At 41.5% G+C, this 17,150-nt stretch overlaps 1 protein-coding gene and 1 non-coding gene across 19 annotated transcripts in view; both read left to right on the top strand.

Moving 5' to 3' along the window:
- The window catches only part of CEP295 (centrosomal protein 295), a 39,242-nt gene that overhangs the window by 13,288 nt on the left and 8,804 nt on the right, over positions 1–17,150 (top strand). For 12 of the 18 annotated variants that reach the window (XR_015949728.1, XR_015949727.1, XM_088668406.1 and 9 more), the window contains 15 exons: positions 1,664–1,847; positions 3,223–3,381; positions 4,474–4,698; positions 6,396–6,499; positions 7,948–8,157; positions 8,618–8,733; positions 8,851–9,862; positions 10,835–11,012; positions 11,468–11,620; positions 11,983–12,198; positions 13,857–13,963; positions 14,871–15,018; positions 15,217–15,453; positions 16,155–16,282; positions 16,583–16,727. Coding sequence is in view for 14 of the 18 variants with exons in the window: in XM_088668406.1 (XP_088524532.1) it covers positions 1,664–1,847; positions 3,223–3,381; positions 4,474–4,698; positions 6,396–6,499; positions 7,948–8,157; positions 8,618–8,733; positions 8,851–9,862; positions 10,835–11,012; positions 11,468–11,620; positions 11,983–12,198; positions 13,857–13,963; positions 14,871–15,018; positions 15,217–15,453; positions 16,155–16,282; positions 16,583–16,727 (3,322 nt within the window). In the remaining 4 variants the exon portion in view is untranslated. The remainder of the gene's footprint in view (positions 1–1,663; positions 1,848–3,222; positions 3,382–4,473; positions 4,699–6,395; positions 6,500–7,947; positions 8,158–8,617; positions 8,734–8,850; positions 9,863–10,834; positions 11,013–11,467; positions 11,621–11,982; positions 12,199–13,856; positions 13,964–14,870; positions 15,019–15,216; positions 15,454–16,154; positions 16,283–16,582; positions 16,728–17,150) is intronic. The other 6 variants (XR_015949730.1, XR_015949729.1, XM_088668407.1 and 3 more) reach the window with 1 other exon arrangement.
- On the top strand, positions 14,491–14,574 carry LOC118085828 (small nucleolar RNA U2-19). Its single transcript, XR_004692702.1, has one exon. It is a non-coding gene; the product is annotated as a small nucleolar RNA U2-19 (small nucleolar RNA).

The following is a 17,150-nucleotide window of genomic DNA, read 5'->3' as shown; positions in this document are numbered from 1 at the left end:
TGGATTGTTTAAAGTTCAAGCCCTTAAAGCGTTCCTAGTGCTTATCCTCAGTTTCTAGGTTCACAGTGTGCAATGTTCTTTCCACTGTCAAAGATGAAATATAGTTGAACATTTAGAAAGCCACGCTGAAGTAATTCAGGCTTCAGGGTAGGTAAGGTTTGGCATTTGTGGGCATAAGATTGATGAAACGCAAAGCATTCTAATATATGGGAGAAGAGGGTTTTTGTGGTTTTTTTTATTGTGCAGGTATTTCATAGTTGAACTTCAATACAGCTAGAATTCTTTTCAGCATGACCTACTTTCACAGAATGTAGCTACCTATTTGTTCCGGTGTAGTTACACAAAAATATAAAGGAGTGGATCCTGAGTTCAGTGAGTAGAAGGAAGCTTGCAGAAGGATTTCAGTACCGAGGGCCTTCTGCCGGTTCCCTCGTTGCGAGAAGCCAAGTTGCAGGGAACCAGGCAGAGGGCCTTCTCGGTGGTGGCGCCCGCCCTGTGGAATGCCCTCCCATCAGATGTCAAAGAAAAAAACAGCTACCAGATTTTTAGAAGACATCTGAAGGCAGCCCTGTTTAGGGAGGCTTTTAATGTTTAATAGATTATTTTATTTCATTTTTCTGTTTTAAGCCGCCCAGAGTGGCCGGGGAAACCCAGCCAGATGGGCGGGGTATAAATAATAATTATTATTATAGTTCATTCTTCTTCCATAAAAGCCTTCCTGAAAGGTGCCTCTACTCAGTTTTCAGCAGTTCCCCTCTCTGCCAACTCAGGACCCAAGCCAGTGTGGAATAAGAAAAAAGTGTGCCATGTTGAAAATCACAATAGAATTATGTCTATTAAAAAAAATGAAGGCTTTAAAGCTAATGTAAAAAGCAGGTAAAATAAATGCACTTGTTTCTAGTGTTTCACTTACTTGGGGGTTGTCCCGTAGGCCTGACTTCTAGTGGGTACTAAGAAGTGTTTGACATATTTAAAAGCCCAACCCGTGTTCTCTCTGCTCTGTAACTTGTTTAAAATTTCCAGCTTCCTGCACTTGAGATGTATTTCTTGTGGCTGTATTAATTTAGCAGGTGCACTAGAAAGCTAGGATACTAAGGGGGAATAATGTGGGCTTGTCTTCACAGAATACTTAATGGAATTTTAATGCACCTGATGTGGAGAAAGGAAACAATATTTCATTTTAAGTGGTAATTAACAAAATATGCCTTCTGAAATTATACACTTAATATCTTAAAATGAAGCTGACGTTTGATAATGAAGCATGACTAATAAATGTCTGCATTTAATCTATAAATCATGTGCAGTAGATTAGTCCCCCTTTTAAAGGGAATTGCAGGTTGCTTTTAAAGCGGTATATTTAGCAGAAAACTCAACAACATCATTTGTACTTACTGAAATGGAGAGCTTCCATTTCCCTGCCTACTGTTTGTGTGTGTGCACATGCATATATTCAAACTTGTCTGTCCAGCAGGGTGTAATTTACATGAATAAATGCCGCTCCTCTCAAGTTAATTTTATGACCTGCCAACTAAGAGTCTTTGGAAAGTACCCAACATAAAGCAATCATCATCATAGCTTTAAAAGTATCTTCGCTGTGTCAAATAAACTGCCTTAGCTTGCATGACAGCTTATTAATAGGACATATTTTTTTCTGCTGTTAAAGGACAGGGAAAAGCTAATGAAAGAGCTTGAACATATGCAGAATATGGACCTTGCACGCAGAAGACAGATTGTTGCCCAGATGCCACCTCAGTTGTTTCAGCCGCCCTACAAGCGTGTGGAAATCAGGGAAGAATGGCAGAGAGAGCTGGAGTGTGCATTTGAAGACATGTATACTAGAGACAGGAGTAAGTATTTATAAGTGCCTTTTGCACTGTTATGGGGGAACCCAGAGATTCCTTTGCAGTTTATTGGAGATGGAGTAATGTCAGGCAGTCTTCCCTGAAAGAGACAAGCTTGCCCACCGTTGGGTTTTACATTGGTTGAGCATATTCTGTATTGCACAGGCATTTTCCAAAGGGCAGTGGTGAAGCCCAGCAGGCCTGGCCAGTGCATCCCATAATCTGAATACATATTTTGGCATACACACAATGCTGTTTATTGGTTTTTCTTTGGCAGATTTCAGGGGGGGGACATCACGAGACAAATTGATTAGGAGGAACAGGAATTTAGAAAACCACTGCTTTGGAAAGATCAATGATATAATCTTCTGTGTAGTCCCTAGCCAGGTCCATGGGTCTTGCACAGAAGCTCATCTCCCATTGAAAGCTCCACACCAGCTCAGATTGGGGGAATACTACTTTAGGCCTACAGCAGGGATGGGGAACCTGTCACCCTCCAGTTTAGGTTGGATTCCAAAGTTCCTTCGGTCCCAACCAGTACAGTGCTACCTCCGGTTATGAACTTAATTCGTTCTGGAGGTCCGTTCATAACCGGAAACCGTTCTTATCCTGAGGCGCACTTTTGTGAATGGGGCCTTCCGCTGTGCGCACACCTCTGGTGCGTGATTTCCGCTCGCATCCCGGGCCAAAGTTCGCTACCAGGAGCAGCTACTTCTGGGTTAGCGGAGCTCATAACCCAAAGCGTTAGCAAGGAGGATGGTTCGCAACCAGAGATACTACTGTATAACTAATGGCAAGGGCTGACAGTCCATCGACACCTGCAGAGTCACAAGTTCTCCCATCTTTGGCCCACAGTTGAATATTCTCAGTTACTAGGATTATTTTAGGGCTGCTCTGGAATCGCCATATTGCAGCTTGCACCCCCAGTGAACTAATTTTCACATATATAATACAGGACTTTTTTGGACAGAGCATCCCAGATAACGTATTTATTTTCCCTACCATAGTAATGTGCTGGTTTAAACTCAAAAACCATCTCAATTTAGGGATCTCTAAGGATTCTTAGGTGGGTGCCACTTTGCGTTTTTGTTACAAATGTGATATTTACAATGAATTCTGGCATCCATATTGCCCATGTTGCAACTACTTATTGACTGAAGTTTCATTACATGTTGCTTCACTGCAATATAAATTTATGTTAAGTGATAGTCATTACTGGTAAGAGAAATAGTTGTTCTTCTGAATTGGTCTTTAGTGTAATTGAAGACCTTGCTTCATAGCTTCACTTTCCTTGGCATTGTGTGATTAAAAAAACATCATTAAATGTCTGCTGCTCACCTCCGTAGTTGGGATTTTCATACAGTCTAATTTCTTTACACAGAAATGAAAGGAGACCTTATTTTGCACCTTGACCCACAGCCCTTACCAACCTTCTCTGGTAGATCTCAAGATGATAAGCTGGACCTCTCCCAGGAGCCAGGTTCGGTGTTTGAGGTGCCACCAAGTTTGCCGGATGAGGTGAAGGACAGTGAGCCAAGCAGTAAGAGAAAACTTGAAAACTTTGTTCTTATTAATTAATATTCACTTAGAAAACAAGTATGGCGTATCAGTTATATTCACTACTGAATATAAGATGGTATAAAGCAGTTGTCAAATGGTAAAGATAGAAATAAACATTGATGCATATCTTGCCAAACACTGGCATATGAATATTGGGTGATACCAAGTGCTAGTAATACTTGGAGTAGCCCTATTTGAATCAAATTTCAATGGGTTTAGTTGGATCCTGCTCAGTAGTTTCAGAATTGTCTGTTAACCATTTGACCTTGGGGAGGAATGTGCAGTTTGGTGGCACTGCAAAGTCTAAGAGTATATGTGCCAGAGATTAAGAGTGCATGTGGCAGGGTAGAGTATACATTTCATATTTGTAACAAGAAATAACGATTGACCCGGGTTGGTAAACTTCAACCCATTTCATGAGTTTGTAATCTGTTCAAAATTCAGAACCTCGGAACTGTAGAACTGGAACCTCAGAACTGGAAGGGATTCCAAAGGGTCATCTAGTCCAACCCCATGAGATGCAGGAATCACAGCTAAATAATCCCTAACAGATGGCCATCCAGTCTCTGCTTAAAAGCCTCCCATCATGCAGAGTACACCACCTTGCAAAGTAGTCTGTTTCCACTGCCAAACAGCTATTACTACTGTATTAGAAAGTTCTTCCTTATGCCTAGTCAGAACATCTTTTCTTACCATTTGAATCCATTGTTTTGGGTCCTACCCTCCAGAGCAGCAGAAAGCAAGCTTGCTCCATCTTCCATGTAACAGCCCAGAGGTACTTGAAGATGGCTATCATATCACCCTCTCCGTCTCCTCTTTCCCAGGCTAAACATAGCCATATCCCTCAACCGTCCTTCCAAAGGCTTAGCTTCTACACCTTGGTTGCCCTCCTGTATATTCGTCACTTGAAAGTGACTCTGGCCTATACAGGTCCTGCCCAGTGATGCCAGGCCTTAACATATTGACTGCATTTGAATGTCGCACCAAACCATGAGTTGCATGGGTTACTCTCTTGTAAGAACAGCTTCCTTGATTTTCTTGCTCATGTGCGTGTACTGTTCGTTTATTTTAGGTAGTGAAGTTGAAAAGCCACCCGAGCCTCAGTCAAAATTGGCTCTTAAAAAATTGCTAAATAAGATCAGGAACCAAAAGGACAATTGGACAACAGGAAGTGAACCAGAAATTACAAGTGAAATTGAATCAATTGAATCTGGAACAATTTCTAGTAGAGACAGAAGATTATACTACTCCGAATCTGAGCCTGAACCAAAGAGTGATCCTGTCTCTGAAGCCAGGGGTATGTTTGTGTGGGATTTTTTTGCACTTAGGAGTTAAAACTGACCATGATGATGATCAGGATTCAAAGAACTGTGAATCTAATTTGTGAGCCAAAGGGGCATAATAATAATAATAATAATAATAATAATAATAATAATAATAATAATAATATTAATATTAATAATTAATAATTAATAATAATAATAATAAATTTATACCCCACCCATCTGGCTGAGTTTCCCCAGCCACTCTGGGCGGCTCCCAATCGAGTGTTAAAAACAATACAGCATTAAATTAAACATTAAAAACTTCCCTAAACAGGGCTGCCTTCAGATGTATTTTAAAAATAGGATAGCTGCTTATTTCCTTCACATCTGATGGGAGGGTGTTCCACAGGGCGGGTGCCACTACTGAGAAGGCCCTCTGCCTGATTCCCTGTAACCTCACTTATCGCAATGAGGGAACCACCAGAAGGCCCTCGGTGCTGGATCTCAGTGTCCCAGCTGAACGATGGGGGTGGAGGTGCTCCTTCAGGTATACAGGACCGAGGCCGTTTAGGGCTTTAAAGGTAAGCACCAACACTTTCAATTGTGCTCAGAAACGTACTGGAAGCCAATGTAGGTCTTTCAAGACTGGTATTATGTGGTCTCGGCGTCCGCTCCCAGTCACCAGTCTAGCTGCCACATTCTGAATTAATCACAGTTTCTGGGTCACCTTCAAAGGTAGCCCCACATAGAGTGCATTGCAGTAGTCCAAGCGGGAGATAACTAGAGCATGCACCACTCTGGCGAGACAGTCCGCGGGCAGACAGGGTCTCAGCCTGCGTACCAGATGGAGCTGTTGAGACAGCTGCCCTGGACACAGAATTACTACTACACCCCTTCAAATAACTCTTTTTTTCCCCTGCCAGCAGAAAAAAAAGCTAGATAGGGAACAGGGTAAGGGCACAAACCCCTATTGTGAGCTGAAACATCTCTTTGGAAGCTGACCAGCAGTGGTGGCATCAGTATAACTGTCATAAATTATAAGAAGACTTTATATTTAATTTGTTATCAAAAGAATTAAGGCTATGCTAATCTGGTAAACTTTTTTTTTAAAAAAACACACCACTATTGGAACTTTGCATAATCACCAAGACAAGATTTGTTTTAGTATCCATTACTTTTTATTACTTCAAATTCTTCGCTTATTTATCTTGACATTCAGTTCAAAGTGCCGGTTTTGCTCTATGATGCTTTAAATGGCTCTGGATCGCAATACCTCTCGCACTGCCTCTACTCATAGGAACCACCCTGGACCCTGTGATCATCATATGAGGCCTTTCTTCATGTGCATCCATCACGGTATGTCCAGAGGGTGACAATATGAAAACAGGTCTTTTCTGTGGTGGCTCCCTATTTGTGGAATGTTCTCTCCAGGAAGGCTTGCCTGGTGCCTTTATTATGTATCTTGCGGCACCAAGCAAAAACACTCTGCTCCCAGGCCTTTGGCTAATTAAACAGTCTATGGCCTTTTAAACCGTGTGTGGAACAAGTATTGTTTTTGTTTACTATGTTATGTACTTTTTGTGTTTTTATATTGTGAACTGCCCTGTGATCTCAGATAAAGGGTGGCCATAGAAATTATATGAATAAATTATATAAAAGGATGCCGTGTCTAACGTAAGTAACTATCCTTAATCTACTACATATTCATGTTTTCTGTGTGTCTACTTAGAACCGCCACAGATATTGGACCAAAGTATTGTTGCTGGAAATGTAGTTCTAGATCTACAAGAACAAGCAACTAAACTCAGAAAGGAAGCAGAAAGACAAAACCAGGTATAACTATTTTTCAGTCTACAGCAGTGAGGCAGTTCCATTATGATATGCCAGTGTTGTCCCTCCCTCTGGGGTTGTGTGAATAACGAAGAGCAGAATATAAATTAACAGCAATAAGATGGGCACTTAAGTCACTAGAGTACGATTTCAAATTACAGGAAACTGAATGTCAGAAAACTCATTTCAAGAACAGTTAAGGCTAAACGTCAGGATAATTAAAAAGTATGAAACAGAAAAACAGCCAGCTGCTTCCCACAGTGACCTGCACAATAGCTTTAACTATTCTCTACACCTGGAAAGGGAAACCTTTTGGCCTGAGTTTCCACATTCCCTTCTGGGCAGCCTTCCAGGGTCAGAGGCAAAAGTGGGTGGAGCAATGAATGTAAACATATCTTTGTAAAGTACGATAGTTTCTACACACACACACCTCTGTCCTCCAGGCAAACAATTATCAGAGTTCATGGGCACATTGCAGCAAGGCAACAACACACAAGTGGATGGTTTGGGACGGGGTGTGGCCTGCCTCCTCCCTGCCCTCCCTGAGATTCCTATCCCTGCTCTACTCTGTGGGGTGAGAGGAATGGAAACCTACACAATTGATAGAGTTCTCTCATTTCTTTCCTTCTGTAAGCCAAGAATAATTGCTAATGTAAGCTTGTACTTGGGACGCGGGTGGCGCTGTGGGTTAAACCACAGAGCCTAGGGCCTGCCGATCAGAAGGTCGGCGGTTTGAATCCCCGCGACGGGGTGAGCTCCCATTGCTCGGTCCCAGCTCCTGCCAACCTAGCAGTTCGAAAGCACGTCAGAGTGCAAGTAGATAAATTGGTACCGCTACAGCAGGAAGGTAAACGGCGTTTCCATGTGCTGCTCTGGTTTGCCAGAAGCGGCTTTGTCATGCTGGCCACATGACCTGGAAGCTGTACGCCGGCTCCCTCAGCCAATAACGCTAGATGAGCGCTGCAACCCCACAGTCGGTCACAACTGGACCTAATGGTCAGGGGTCCCTTTACCTTTACCTTTAAGCTTGTACTTGCATGGTTTCAAACTTGTGACGGTCACAATGCCAGGAATGTATAGAAGTCAGTCTTAAATACTGTATCCAATTAACTTCAGTTTAATTTCTGGGTTTCACTCTTCCTTTTCTTAGACATCTGTGAGCTCTATGATATGATTGCAATATCATACAATTCAAAGCTGTATTGTAAACTTATGGGTGTTATTATTTATTCTCAGTTTTGCTTCCATAGAAAGTTTAATTACAGGGATGCAGTAGTAGTTTTTACTAATTACAAGAATCTCTTGATGACTATTTTATGATTCTATATTTTATCCAAATTAATACTTGTAATAAATGTTGTTCTGTCAAAGAATTTATTTAATGGGAGGTTCATTGTGTACCATGGATTCCTTCTGTAACTGACATACGGAATTGCTATTCATTTGACTAGATAGAGCGCCAAAAGCAACAGCAGTTGGCATTGCTTCAGCAAATTGAACAGCAGAAAAAACGTCTGGAGGCTGATTTTCTGAAGGCTCAGATGCAGCACCAGGAGCAGGAATTTAAAAAAGAGCAAGAAATGAAAGATCAGGAATCCCAAACGGAACAAGTGAATATCAGGGTCCCTTTTGTACACCAGCAGCAGGAAGTACAACATAAGGTGAAGGAGAAAAGTTGTTCTGTCTGACATAATGCTGGATTTGCTAATTCTGTGGCTGTTCACATCATACTAAGCCATAGATGCTTCCATGTGAAAATGAAGATCACTCCTGCCACCTAATGAGCAGGAGCAACAAACCACAGTTCTTCCCTTGAAATGGTTGATTCTGCTGAAAGAGACCACGATTCGTAAGCCAATCATAAGCCTTTGCTTAAGATTGTGGTTTGTTTGGAGTGAAACAAATCATGACCCCCAGTTTGGATGTATTTCTAAGGGTGGATCCATACCATACATGTAAAGCATATGGCTACCCTCAAAATAAAACCCACCTCAGTAAATACTATCATATTGTGACTGCTGTTGGCTTTGAAACAGAAACTTGACTGTTCCCCACAGAACTGATTCAACTGATTGCCTTTTGCACAGTGCTTGATATTTTCTTAATTTAATTTCTCTTTAGATTGAAAGAGCCATAGAGCTGCAGGCAGGCAGCAGTTCTGCAGAGGGTGATCATACAGAGGATGATCATATACAGATGATTCGCGACTATCAGCAACGCCTTCTAATCCAAAACAGGTATTTTTCTGTCTACACGAGATTCCTGGCTACCTGGTTTGATGCTATCTTGGCGGTTCTGCTCCTGAAAAGTGTTACCTGCTCAAATATATATGTACATATGTCTCTTTGTTTTAGGATGCACAGAGTGTCGGTCGAAGAAGCCAGGAAGCGTCTGCATGAGTATCAGAACAAGCTGAAACAGAGATACCGCTTCGTTTCTGCATCATTGTTAGGTCCTGCTAACAGACTTGCACAGCAAGATTCTGTCCCTGGCGCGCCATCACAATTACAAGGATATCATGGTTTGCAGAGAGTTAACCTAACAGCAGACCAGCCATTTGGGACTGCTCCTGTACAAGAGTCAGCTGAGCATTCAAAACTGCCTTGGATGTTGGCGGCGCCATCATCAGAGCAGGGGGGAACAGAACAACAGTTTGATGTGGGCAGCAGGCATGTATGTACTCTGGAGGGTCAAAGGCTTTTTCAGTTGTCACAGGTTTACAGTTCACACCAACAAAAAGAAGAGCTGGGTGCAGTGGAGACACCTTCGGCACAGTCATTGGAATTTCACAGCATTCCAGAATCATTCATGCTTAAGTCACAGGACACTTCTGTTACAACTCAGCCAGTGGCTGAAACACAGCATGCCCCATTCACTTTCCCTGTGGGCAGCTCTTCTGTGTCTTCAGAAACACTCTGGTCTGATAAACTGACGTCTCGTGCACCTTCAGCGGAAAAGATCCTCCTGCCAGCAACCTTAAAGCACCAGCACATACCTCCCGAAAGTTGCACAAGAACAACCTTGGAGCAAGCTTACCTCCCTCCTTTGCTGCCCCTCTCGTCTGTGCTTTCCTTTGTTTCTAGCGAGAGTCAAAAGACTCGGGAATCCTACGCATTAAAAAATGGAAGTGGATCCACGCCTGGTTATTCTGATATAGCAGAATTAAGGGACAGAATGATGTCTTCCTCTGAGAGCATTCAAGCTCAGCAAGAACACTTGAAAGAACTACAAGAGCAGCTAGATAAGCAAAGGGAAGCTCTTCTTTCTCGGCAGAAGGTACAAGAGGACTTGCTCATGGAAAAGCATAGTCGGCTGAAACAACAAATGGAACAGCAGCAGGAAACTTTAAAGGAGTTTATTAAAAAGGTATGCTTTAAATACATGGCATGAAAACATTTTGGCTGTCCTTCGGTTTAATTCAGAATGAGAACTTCTCTCTGATTTGTTTTCCTAAACTTTGAGTAGCTGCACTTTCGTTGCCATCGTTTCAGTCAACTCTTGTCTAGAGATGTAAAATTTCTGGAAATTATGAAAACTGTTTTTTGGGTGTGTGTGTGATATTTTGGGGAGCACTGAAATGTATCCTAAATATTTCTGTTTTTAAGTTTGTGAAGAGTATAATTTACCATATAATTTTGGTATATTAAATTTTAAATGCCTTTGTTCAAACAACTACTGTGGCAGCAATGTGAGTTGGCTGTAACAATCTTTTAAAAGCACAGCTTTTGAAAGTATTTCACTCATAATTTTGGGATAAAATATCAGTTTCCCCTCAAAGTTATGAATGCTTCTATTTCAGGTCTCAGAAAACACTTCTGCTTCTCTCTCTCACCCACACACTTCCCATTAGCTCTATTCTTGCCACAATTTTAAAAGAAAATGTTCCTCCCTTCTTCAATGTATTAATGGAAGAGCATTTTTTCAATCATTTTTTAATCTTAGCTTTTTTATTCTGAATCAGCTCTGTGAACATAACTGAAAGTCTCTGGAAAGGAGGTGACATACACAGTTCAGTGGTAGAGTGCACCCTTTGCATTTTGGAGATCCCAGATTCAAAACTTTTAATCTTTAGTAAAAGGATCTAGCCTCTTTCTGGCAGACACACTCCTGGGTAGATGGATTAGTAGTAAGGCTGCTCCAGTTTATGTATAGGTTGCAATTTGGTGTGCATTTACTTGGGAGTAAACCCCATTAAACACGGTAGAAACTTATCAGTAAGCATGCAACCATAGAATTGCTCTAAATATCTAATCATCTCTTGGATGTGTGTGATGCCTTACAGTGGGGGGGGGGGCGCGGAAATGCTTGTGTTTAGGTACTCTTAATTTCTACTTATAGGCAGGACAGTCCAGCACATGTAGAGATATGACAGAGCAGCGAGCGACTGATGACTTCCATCTGCTGCCAACACTAGGAGCAAAAGACAGCAACGAAGATGTGGTTCAAGTTGCTGAAAGGAGCAGTCATGCTGAAAAGGACATTTTGTTTCATAGTGTTTGTCCAAATGAACAGATTGGTAAGGACCTTTTGTTATGTCAAGTTAACCTGCTTTTGTGTCTGTTTTGAGTTCCTTCAAACTGATCTGTTTTCAGACTTAGAACAAAATATACTGCATAAACTTTCGAGCTCTCCAGAACTCTTCATCAGGGATTCTGGGATGAACTGGCTGATCCCATTTTTTAAAAGAGGAAAGTCTGACTGCTACTCAGACCTATTTCATGCCTTAAGTGAAACACAGGTTTTCAAAAATGGGGATCAGAATCCCAGGTGTAATCTGATGCCTGCAGGCACCTACCTAGTAGTAGAGTAATAGTATTTCCCAGCCATGGAACAAAGGTAAGTATTGTTTTCCTTCGATTGCCGAGAGAATGACTTGCCTCAGGCTGTTAACTGGGTATCTCTTAGTTTGTAGCTCAGTGTTCCAGCTGCTATATCAGTTGCAGGTCACCTGAACTTACGTTTACTTTACAGAGCGATTTCAAGACACCTGGGGAAGAGAACAGACATGGAGACTTTCAAAGCCACCTTTGTCAAAAATAAAGCTAGGGCTTGATTTGGAACAGCATGAACTTAGCGTTATACCAGAACTTGACACACCACGGAGTGGCAGACTTTCCTCTACAGGTAAATTGTAAAAGTGTGGTGTTGATCAGAAGTTCTTACACGGTATGGCTCATCCTCTCTTGCTGTTTTGCTGTAAAACCCCAAAGCTTCTGACCTTTCCTAGACTTTGTCAGAAATTGCGGAGCCTAATTCCAAGGTAATGATTGGCGAAGAAATCCAATACCCTCTCATTAAGTAGTGCTTAGAGCAGAAGGAACCTACAAAAATACGGTATTACCACTACAAGATCTGTTAGGGCTGCGCAGCAGCTGAATCAAGCTGCTTTCAAAGGGATCCTTTTTAATCTAATTGAAATAAGGTATTTTAAAAGTTCAGCCAAGTGTTGGTCTTTTCTTCTAACAATTGGCAACTGACCCTTGCAGGTTACAGAGAACCTCTTACTGGAGATACTTGCCTGGCTTCAAGGGCCAATAAGTGGCAGTCCAGCATCAGTCTAGATGAAGATCTCCATGAAGAAACAGATTTATTAAGGTTTATGGCAGATGGCCAAGAACCAAGTTCTGATGAAAGTGAGATCCAGTTCAATGAATTATGGTGTGATAAGTCAGCGACGGAAGCTGGGGGCTTTTGTGACTCAGGTGAGAAGTGTCGCTTTTTGAAGCATGGATGTGTTGGGGGCCCTTTTGATTTGGAATCTGCCTCTTCGAACCTAATGACGATAATGTTAGCTTAAGCCAGTGGTGTCCAAACTTTTTTCAAAGAGGGCCAGATTTGATGAAGTGAAGGGCCGTGGGGCTGACCAAAGTTGTTGAGCTTTTTTTAGGATTGAAGGATTGAAATTGTTGAGCTTTTTAAAGGGTTTTACCCCAAGAAATACTGCCACAGGGGCCAGATTAAACCAAAACGGCCCCCAAAACGGACTTTGGACATGCCTAAAGGAAAAGGGACCCCTGACCATTAGGTCCAGTCGTGACCGACTCTGGGGTTGCAACGCTCATCTAGCGTTATTGGCCGAGGGAGCCGGCATACAGCTTCCAGGTCATGTGGCCAGCATGACAAAGCCGCTTCTGGCGAACCAGAGCAACGCACGGAAACGCCGTTTACCTTCCCGCTGTAGCGGTACCTATTTATCTACTTGCACTTTGATGTGCTTTCGAACTGCAAGGTTGGCAGGAGCTGGGACCGAGGAACGGGAGCTCACCCCGTTGCGGGGATTCAAACCGCCGACCTTCTGATCGGCAAGCCCTAGGCTCTGTGGTTTAACCCACAGCGCCACCCCCAGCGCTGTGCCTGGTTTAAGCCAAATACTGTGTCTGCTTTATATTAGATCCATGGAAAGGTAATGTGCTTCTGAAGAACACATAAGCTCCAAGGGGAGGCCATTACATCATTGTATAATAGCTCCCATAACAAGTTGATTCAATTTGGTGCCTGGGTAATATAGCTGAGAGCTTCCTTTGGTCCCCAGTAGAGCACCTGATAGCAACACAGTTGCCCTTCAATCACCCCTCTTGGTGCCTGTTAGGGCCACTTGCCCCCCCCAAAAAAATAATCAAGTTTTGTTTTTTGTTTTTTGTTTTTTTAAAAAACACCTTTCAGATTTTTTGGGGGGGTATTCTTTTGGGGAAATGGTGTTGCCTCCTGTTTTGTTATCTGTGTTTTATTTGTCTTGGTATGTTGTAAGTGTTTAGTCCGGTTTTAGGAGCGGGGGTTCGTTGTGAAGTGGGTTTGTTTTTGTTGATTTATTTAACCAATTTATATCGTGCCCTTCCTCATTTAGGAGACCATGTTGCAACAGTGGCAGCAGTTTCTTAGTTTTCCAAATGTGCCCCCAGGCCCCCAAAGTTTGGGGACTTCTGATCAGCAACATGGCAGTTTGTTGAGCCAAAGCTGTTTATCGGCCTGTCATCAAAAGCAGCACCTTGATTTTTACCCCTAAAATCAAACTGATAATGCCATAATGTATTAAATGATTGTTAGAACATTTCCAGCTCTGAATAAGTTAGGTTTTCTTTCTGTCCTGTTACGAATCATTCTAAGGCCCTGAGAGCACTCCTCTTCTGCAGAGCAGCAGCTGGCATTTCCAAAAAAAGTCTATGAAGGACGTGCTCTCTGTGTGCAGGTGAGATTGCAACATATGAAATGGGAGCAGAGCATGTAGTCTCTGACAGATGGAAGCAAACCTGGGCAGAAATGAAAAAGTGGGAATGGCTTATGGAATAAAACCTGTTCAGATTCATAAATGCTTGCTGTTTTCCTCCTGTCATTCTGATTTATTTTATTTTTGTGTGTTCAGCCCGCTCCTACGAACTCACTCTTAGAGATCGAGGCTTACCAAGCTCTGATGATACTGGAAAGATAATAGCTACGTATCCTCATCCTTCATTTAGACCTGATTGTATGGTTAGTCACCACTGGGTTTTAACGTGTAATATGCAGCATTTATTTTAAACAAGCATGCTTCCTTTTTTCTAATCTTTGTGGTTTTTTTTTAAAAAATATAATAATTGGAACTGTTAATTACAAACTTGCATTCAAACGTGAGAGCTGTTCATTTTTTTTTTTTTTTGCTTTAGGGAGCTCTGAAAAGCTCCTCTCTTCTTCTTTAATATCTAGTTTTGTTTTGCAGAAGTTTTCTGGCGACAAAATACTAAATGGAATGCAGCACTGCTGGATATAGCACCAGTTGTGCAGTCTGCCTCCCTCATTTGTGGAGTTAAAATTCTCATTTAATTGTCCTTGACTATTAAAAAAAAGCTTGAAAACAAGGCATTATATTTTGAATAGTATTACTTATTTTAAGAACCTAATGTTTTCATCTCTTATACTGTATAACATTAGAAAAAGGTACAAACCACTTTCCATTAGTAAATAAGCACAACTGTGTCTTGCATTGCTTCGCTTTCCCTCTGAGAGCCTCTTACTCAGTGACTCTGTGATGAGAATTAGCCAAATCTGAGCACCAAAAAGATCAACTGGTCTGTGTGGTGCATGATTTGTAATCTGTTCTGGGAAGCAATACAAGTCTGAATTGAGAGCATGGTAATTTGTGATGTATGGTTACTGTTGGTTGAATGAATGAGTGAATGGAACGAGTGAATGAGTGAGTGGAATTTGAGTGAGTGAGTGAATGAATGAATGAGAGACAGAGAGATTTTACTGAGCAATGATGAGCCTGATGTGTACTGACAATTGAATACGTGGAGGTTTTTACACTTGACCTGAGCTCAGAACAAAATGTGTTGCAATTCCGAGCACTTGGGGTTTTGGAATTCATAATCATTATATTTCATATGTATTATTGCCTTAGGTAACACTTTCTACAGAATGGTGCCCTTCTTCATTAAGTCCACAGACATCTACACAACAGGTAGCATGTGGCTATTTTGCTTCATCTTCACTTTCTGCTACCAGTTTCGTTGCCAATTCCAATCCTGACGGAAGTCTTGCTAATACAGGTACATTTTCTTACAAACTGTAATACAGTAGACTGGGTTTTTCTGCTTATTTTACACGGCTGTGTCCGACATGAAAGTGTGCTGTGGAGTAGTCTGAATAAGTTGCACAGCTCTTTTAATTATGGATCGAAGCATTTATTTTCTTGATTTGCATGGAATTTTTTATGAAGTTGAGCATGGTTGTGCTATGTCTTACAGAGTCGCATTCAGGCAGGAAACAACCAGGTCATTTCAGCTCTCCTTTGAAAGAGAAAGCAAATACTGCTTTGGAGCCTTCAATTTCTCTGCTGTGTGAACAGGATGATCCTTCAGAAGCTCCTGGCTCCCATCTGTTTGGAGAAATGTTGCACTCGGATAGACGCAAAATTCAACAGATCATAGACAAATACACAAGAGATTTCAGCTGGTCATCTTTAAGCAACGTCTCTCCCCCTGGTAATGTTAGTAGAAGGTGAAAAATAGCAAATTCAGAAGTATTCAGAGGGAATGAATTTGTATTTTTTAAAAAAAACTTAATTTTGTTTCTTGTCCTCTGTGTTGTCCGAGCAACATATTCTTTATAGGGCTGGACAAAGGTACACGGCTAAGGTCATAATACTATACCATAGCTTGATAGCATGAGAAATAGGAGGCATGTCTGAATTTCACAGAACAAAGACCAGTAGAGTCTGCAACTCGTTGAGTCAATGAACCTCTTTTTTGATACAACCTCCCCACCCCTTTCCGCTTCTAGTTCCTTTTTGGATTTCCCATTCTTGTTGCGGTTTGTATTGTTGGCAATCAGTTTTGTAACTATACTAAAAATACATCTTTCTATACCCATTTCAACCTGGCTTCAGTTCTGGGTTTGGTGCAGAAAACCACCTTGGTCACCCTGATTGGAGAAATCGGTGGGATGAGATGCTGACCTGGCATCAACTTAAGAAACATTTTTTTAAAATTCAGGCCTTTGAGAGATTGAGTGGAGATTACCCCAGAAGACCGTCTTTGAAGATGTGAAAGCATTAAAGATTGTTTAGCTGTTTATTTTTAAATGCACATACTGCCTCATTGCCAGTGTGTTTGATGTGTGGTGTAAAGCATACTGTTTTGGCAACAGTCGATTTCCTTTTAACCTTTTGTTTTTTTAAATCAAGCAGTTGATACTACTGACCTTGAGAGAAGTTTTCCAAATTTCCACCGTGAGCTTTTTAAGCCTTTGGAACCAAGACCTGACTTTGATATGCTCTCAACGTTTTCTCAGAACAGCAAGAACCAAAGCAAGGTATTTTTTTAAAGTGTTTATTCCTACACATCACGGGTTATTACAGTTTAGAACTGATTACTATGATTCTCGCATAAAACCATTTCTGGTATTTATAGTGTTCACATGGCCTCCTTCTGTGGGAATATGAATTATCTTCAGATTACTGCATAGCCATGTAAGATTCCACAGTGGATGTTATCAGTTGGTTTGTCATTTAACAGATATATGACTTTAAAGTAAAATTTGAATGTCTCAATTCTTAAATTTCCCATAACATACTTGGTCTTTCTCTGCCTGCACACATTTTTCTGTCTGCAGAATTCTACTTTATTGAAGAGCCACGAATTAACAGCTTCCAGCTTTGAAGAAGGAAGCAACAACCTTTCTCTTCTCAGTACAGGAAAACTAAGCGATATTCCACCAACGCAACAGAGGGGCGAGGAGGCAAAGGAGCAGAGTCAAGGTAATTGTTACATTTGGTCTTCACAGGACAAAAACTGTTATGTTTGCCGGTTAATAGAATCCATCTTCAAGTTGGGGTTCTTTCAGTGGAGTCTGGTCTATTTCTATTAATCCTTTAAGTTTGGATACCAGTGGTTCAGTTGGGTTTGATATCTTTTGACTTGGCTGAAACTCTTAATTGATTTTCTCAGTAAATCTGGTGCCAAAGACATAATAATAGTAAACATTCTTAGCATGCTGGTATGAACATTTGATAAGATTAGTTGTTAGCTCCGTTGATGTTCTGTAGCTTCCATTATCCTGGCGTCTGGCATTTAGAGACAGTCTCTCTGCCTGGCTAATCAGCTTCTGCACAGTCTTCTCTCATTATTAGAGAGAGCTTTATTACGGAACTGCTATAACTCAGCGGGGGGCGCTGTGGTCT

This window comes from Zootoca vivipara, chromosome 4 (assembly GCF_965207765.1).
Source record: "Zootoca vivipara chromosome 4, rZooViv2.hap1.1, whole genome shotgun sequence".
Classification (NCBI taxonomy): Eukaryota; Metazoa; Chordata; class Lepidosauria; order Squamata; family Lacertidae; genus Zootoca; species Zootoca vivipara.
The sequence above is the reverse complement of the archived record's forward strand: the minus strand, read 5'-3'. Positions and strand labels throughout refer to the sequence as shown.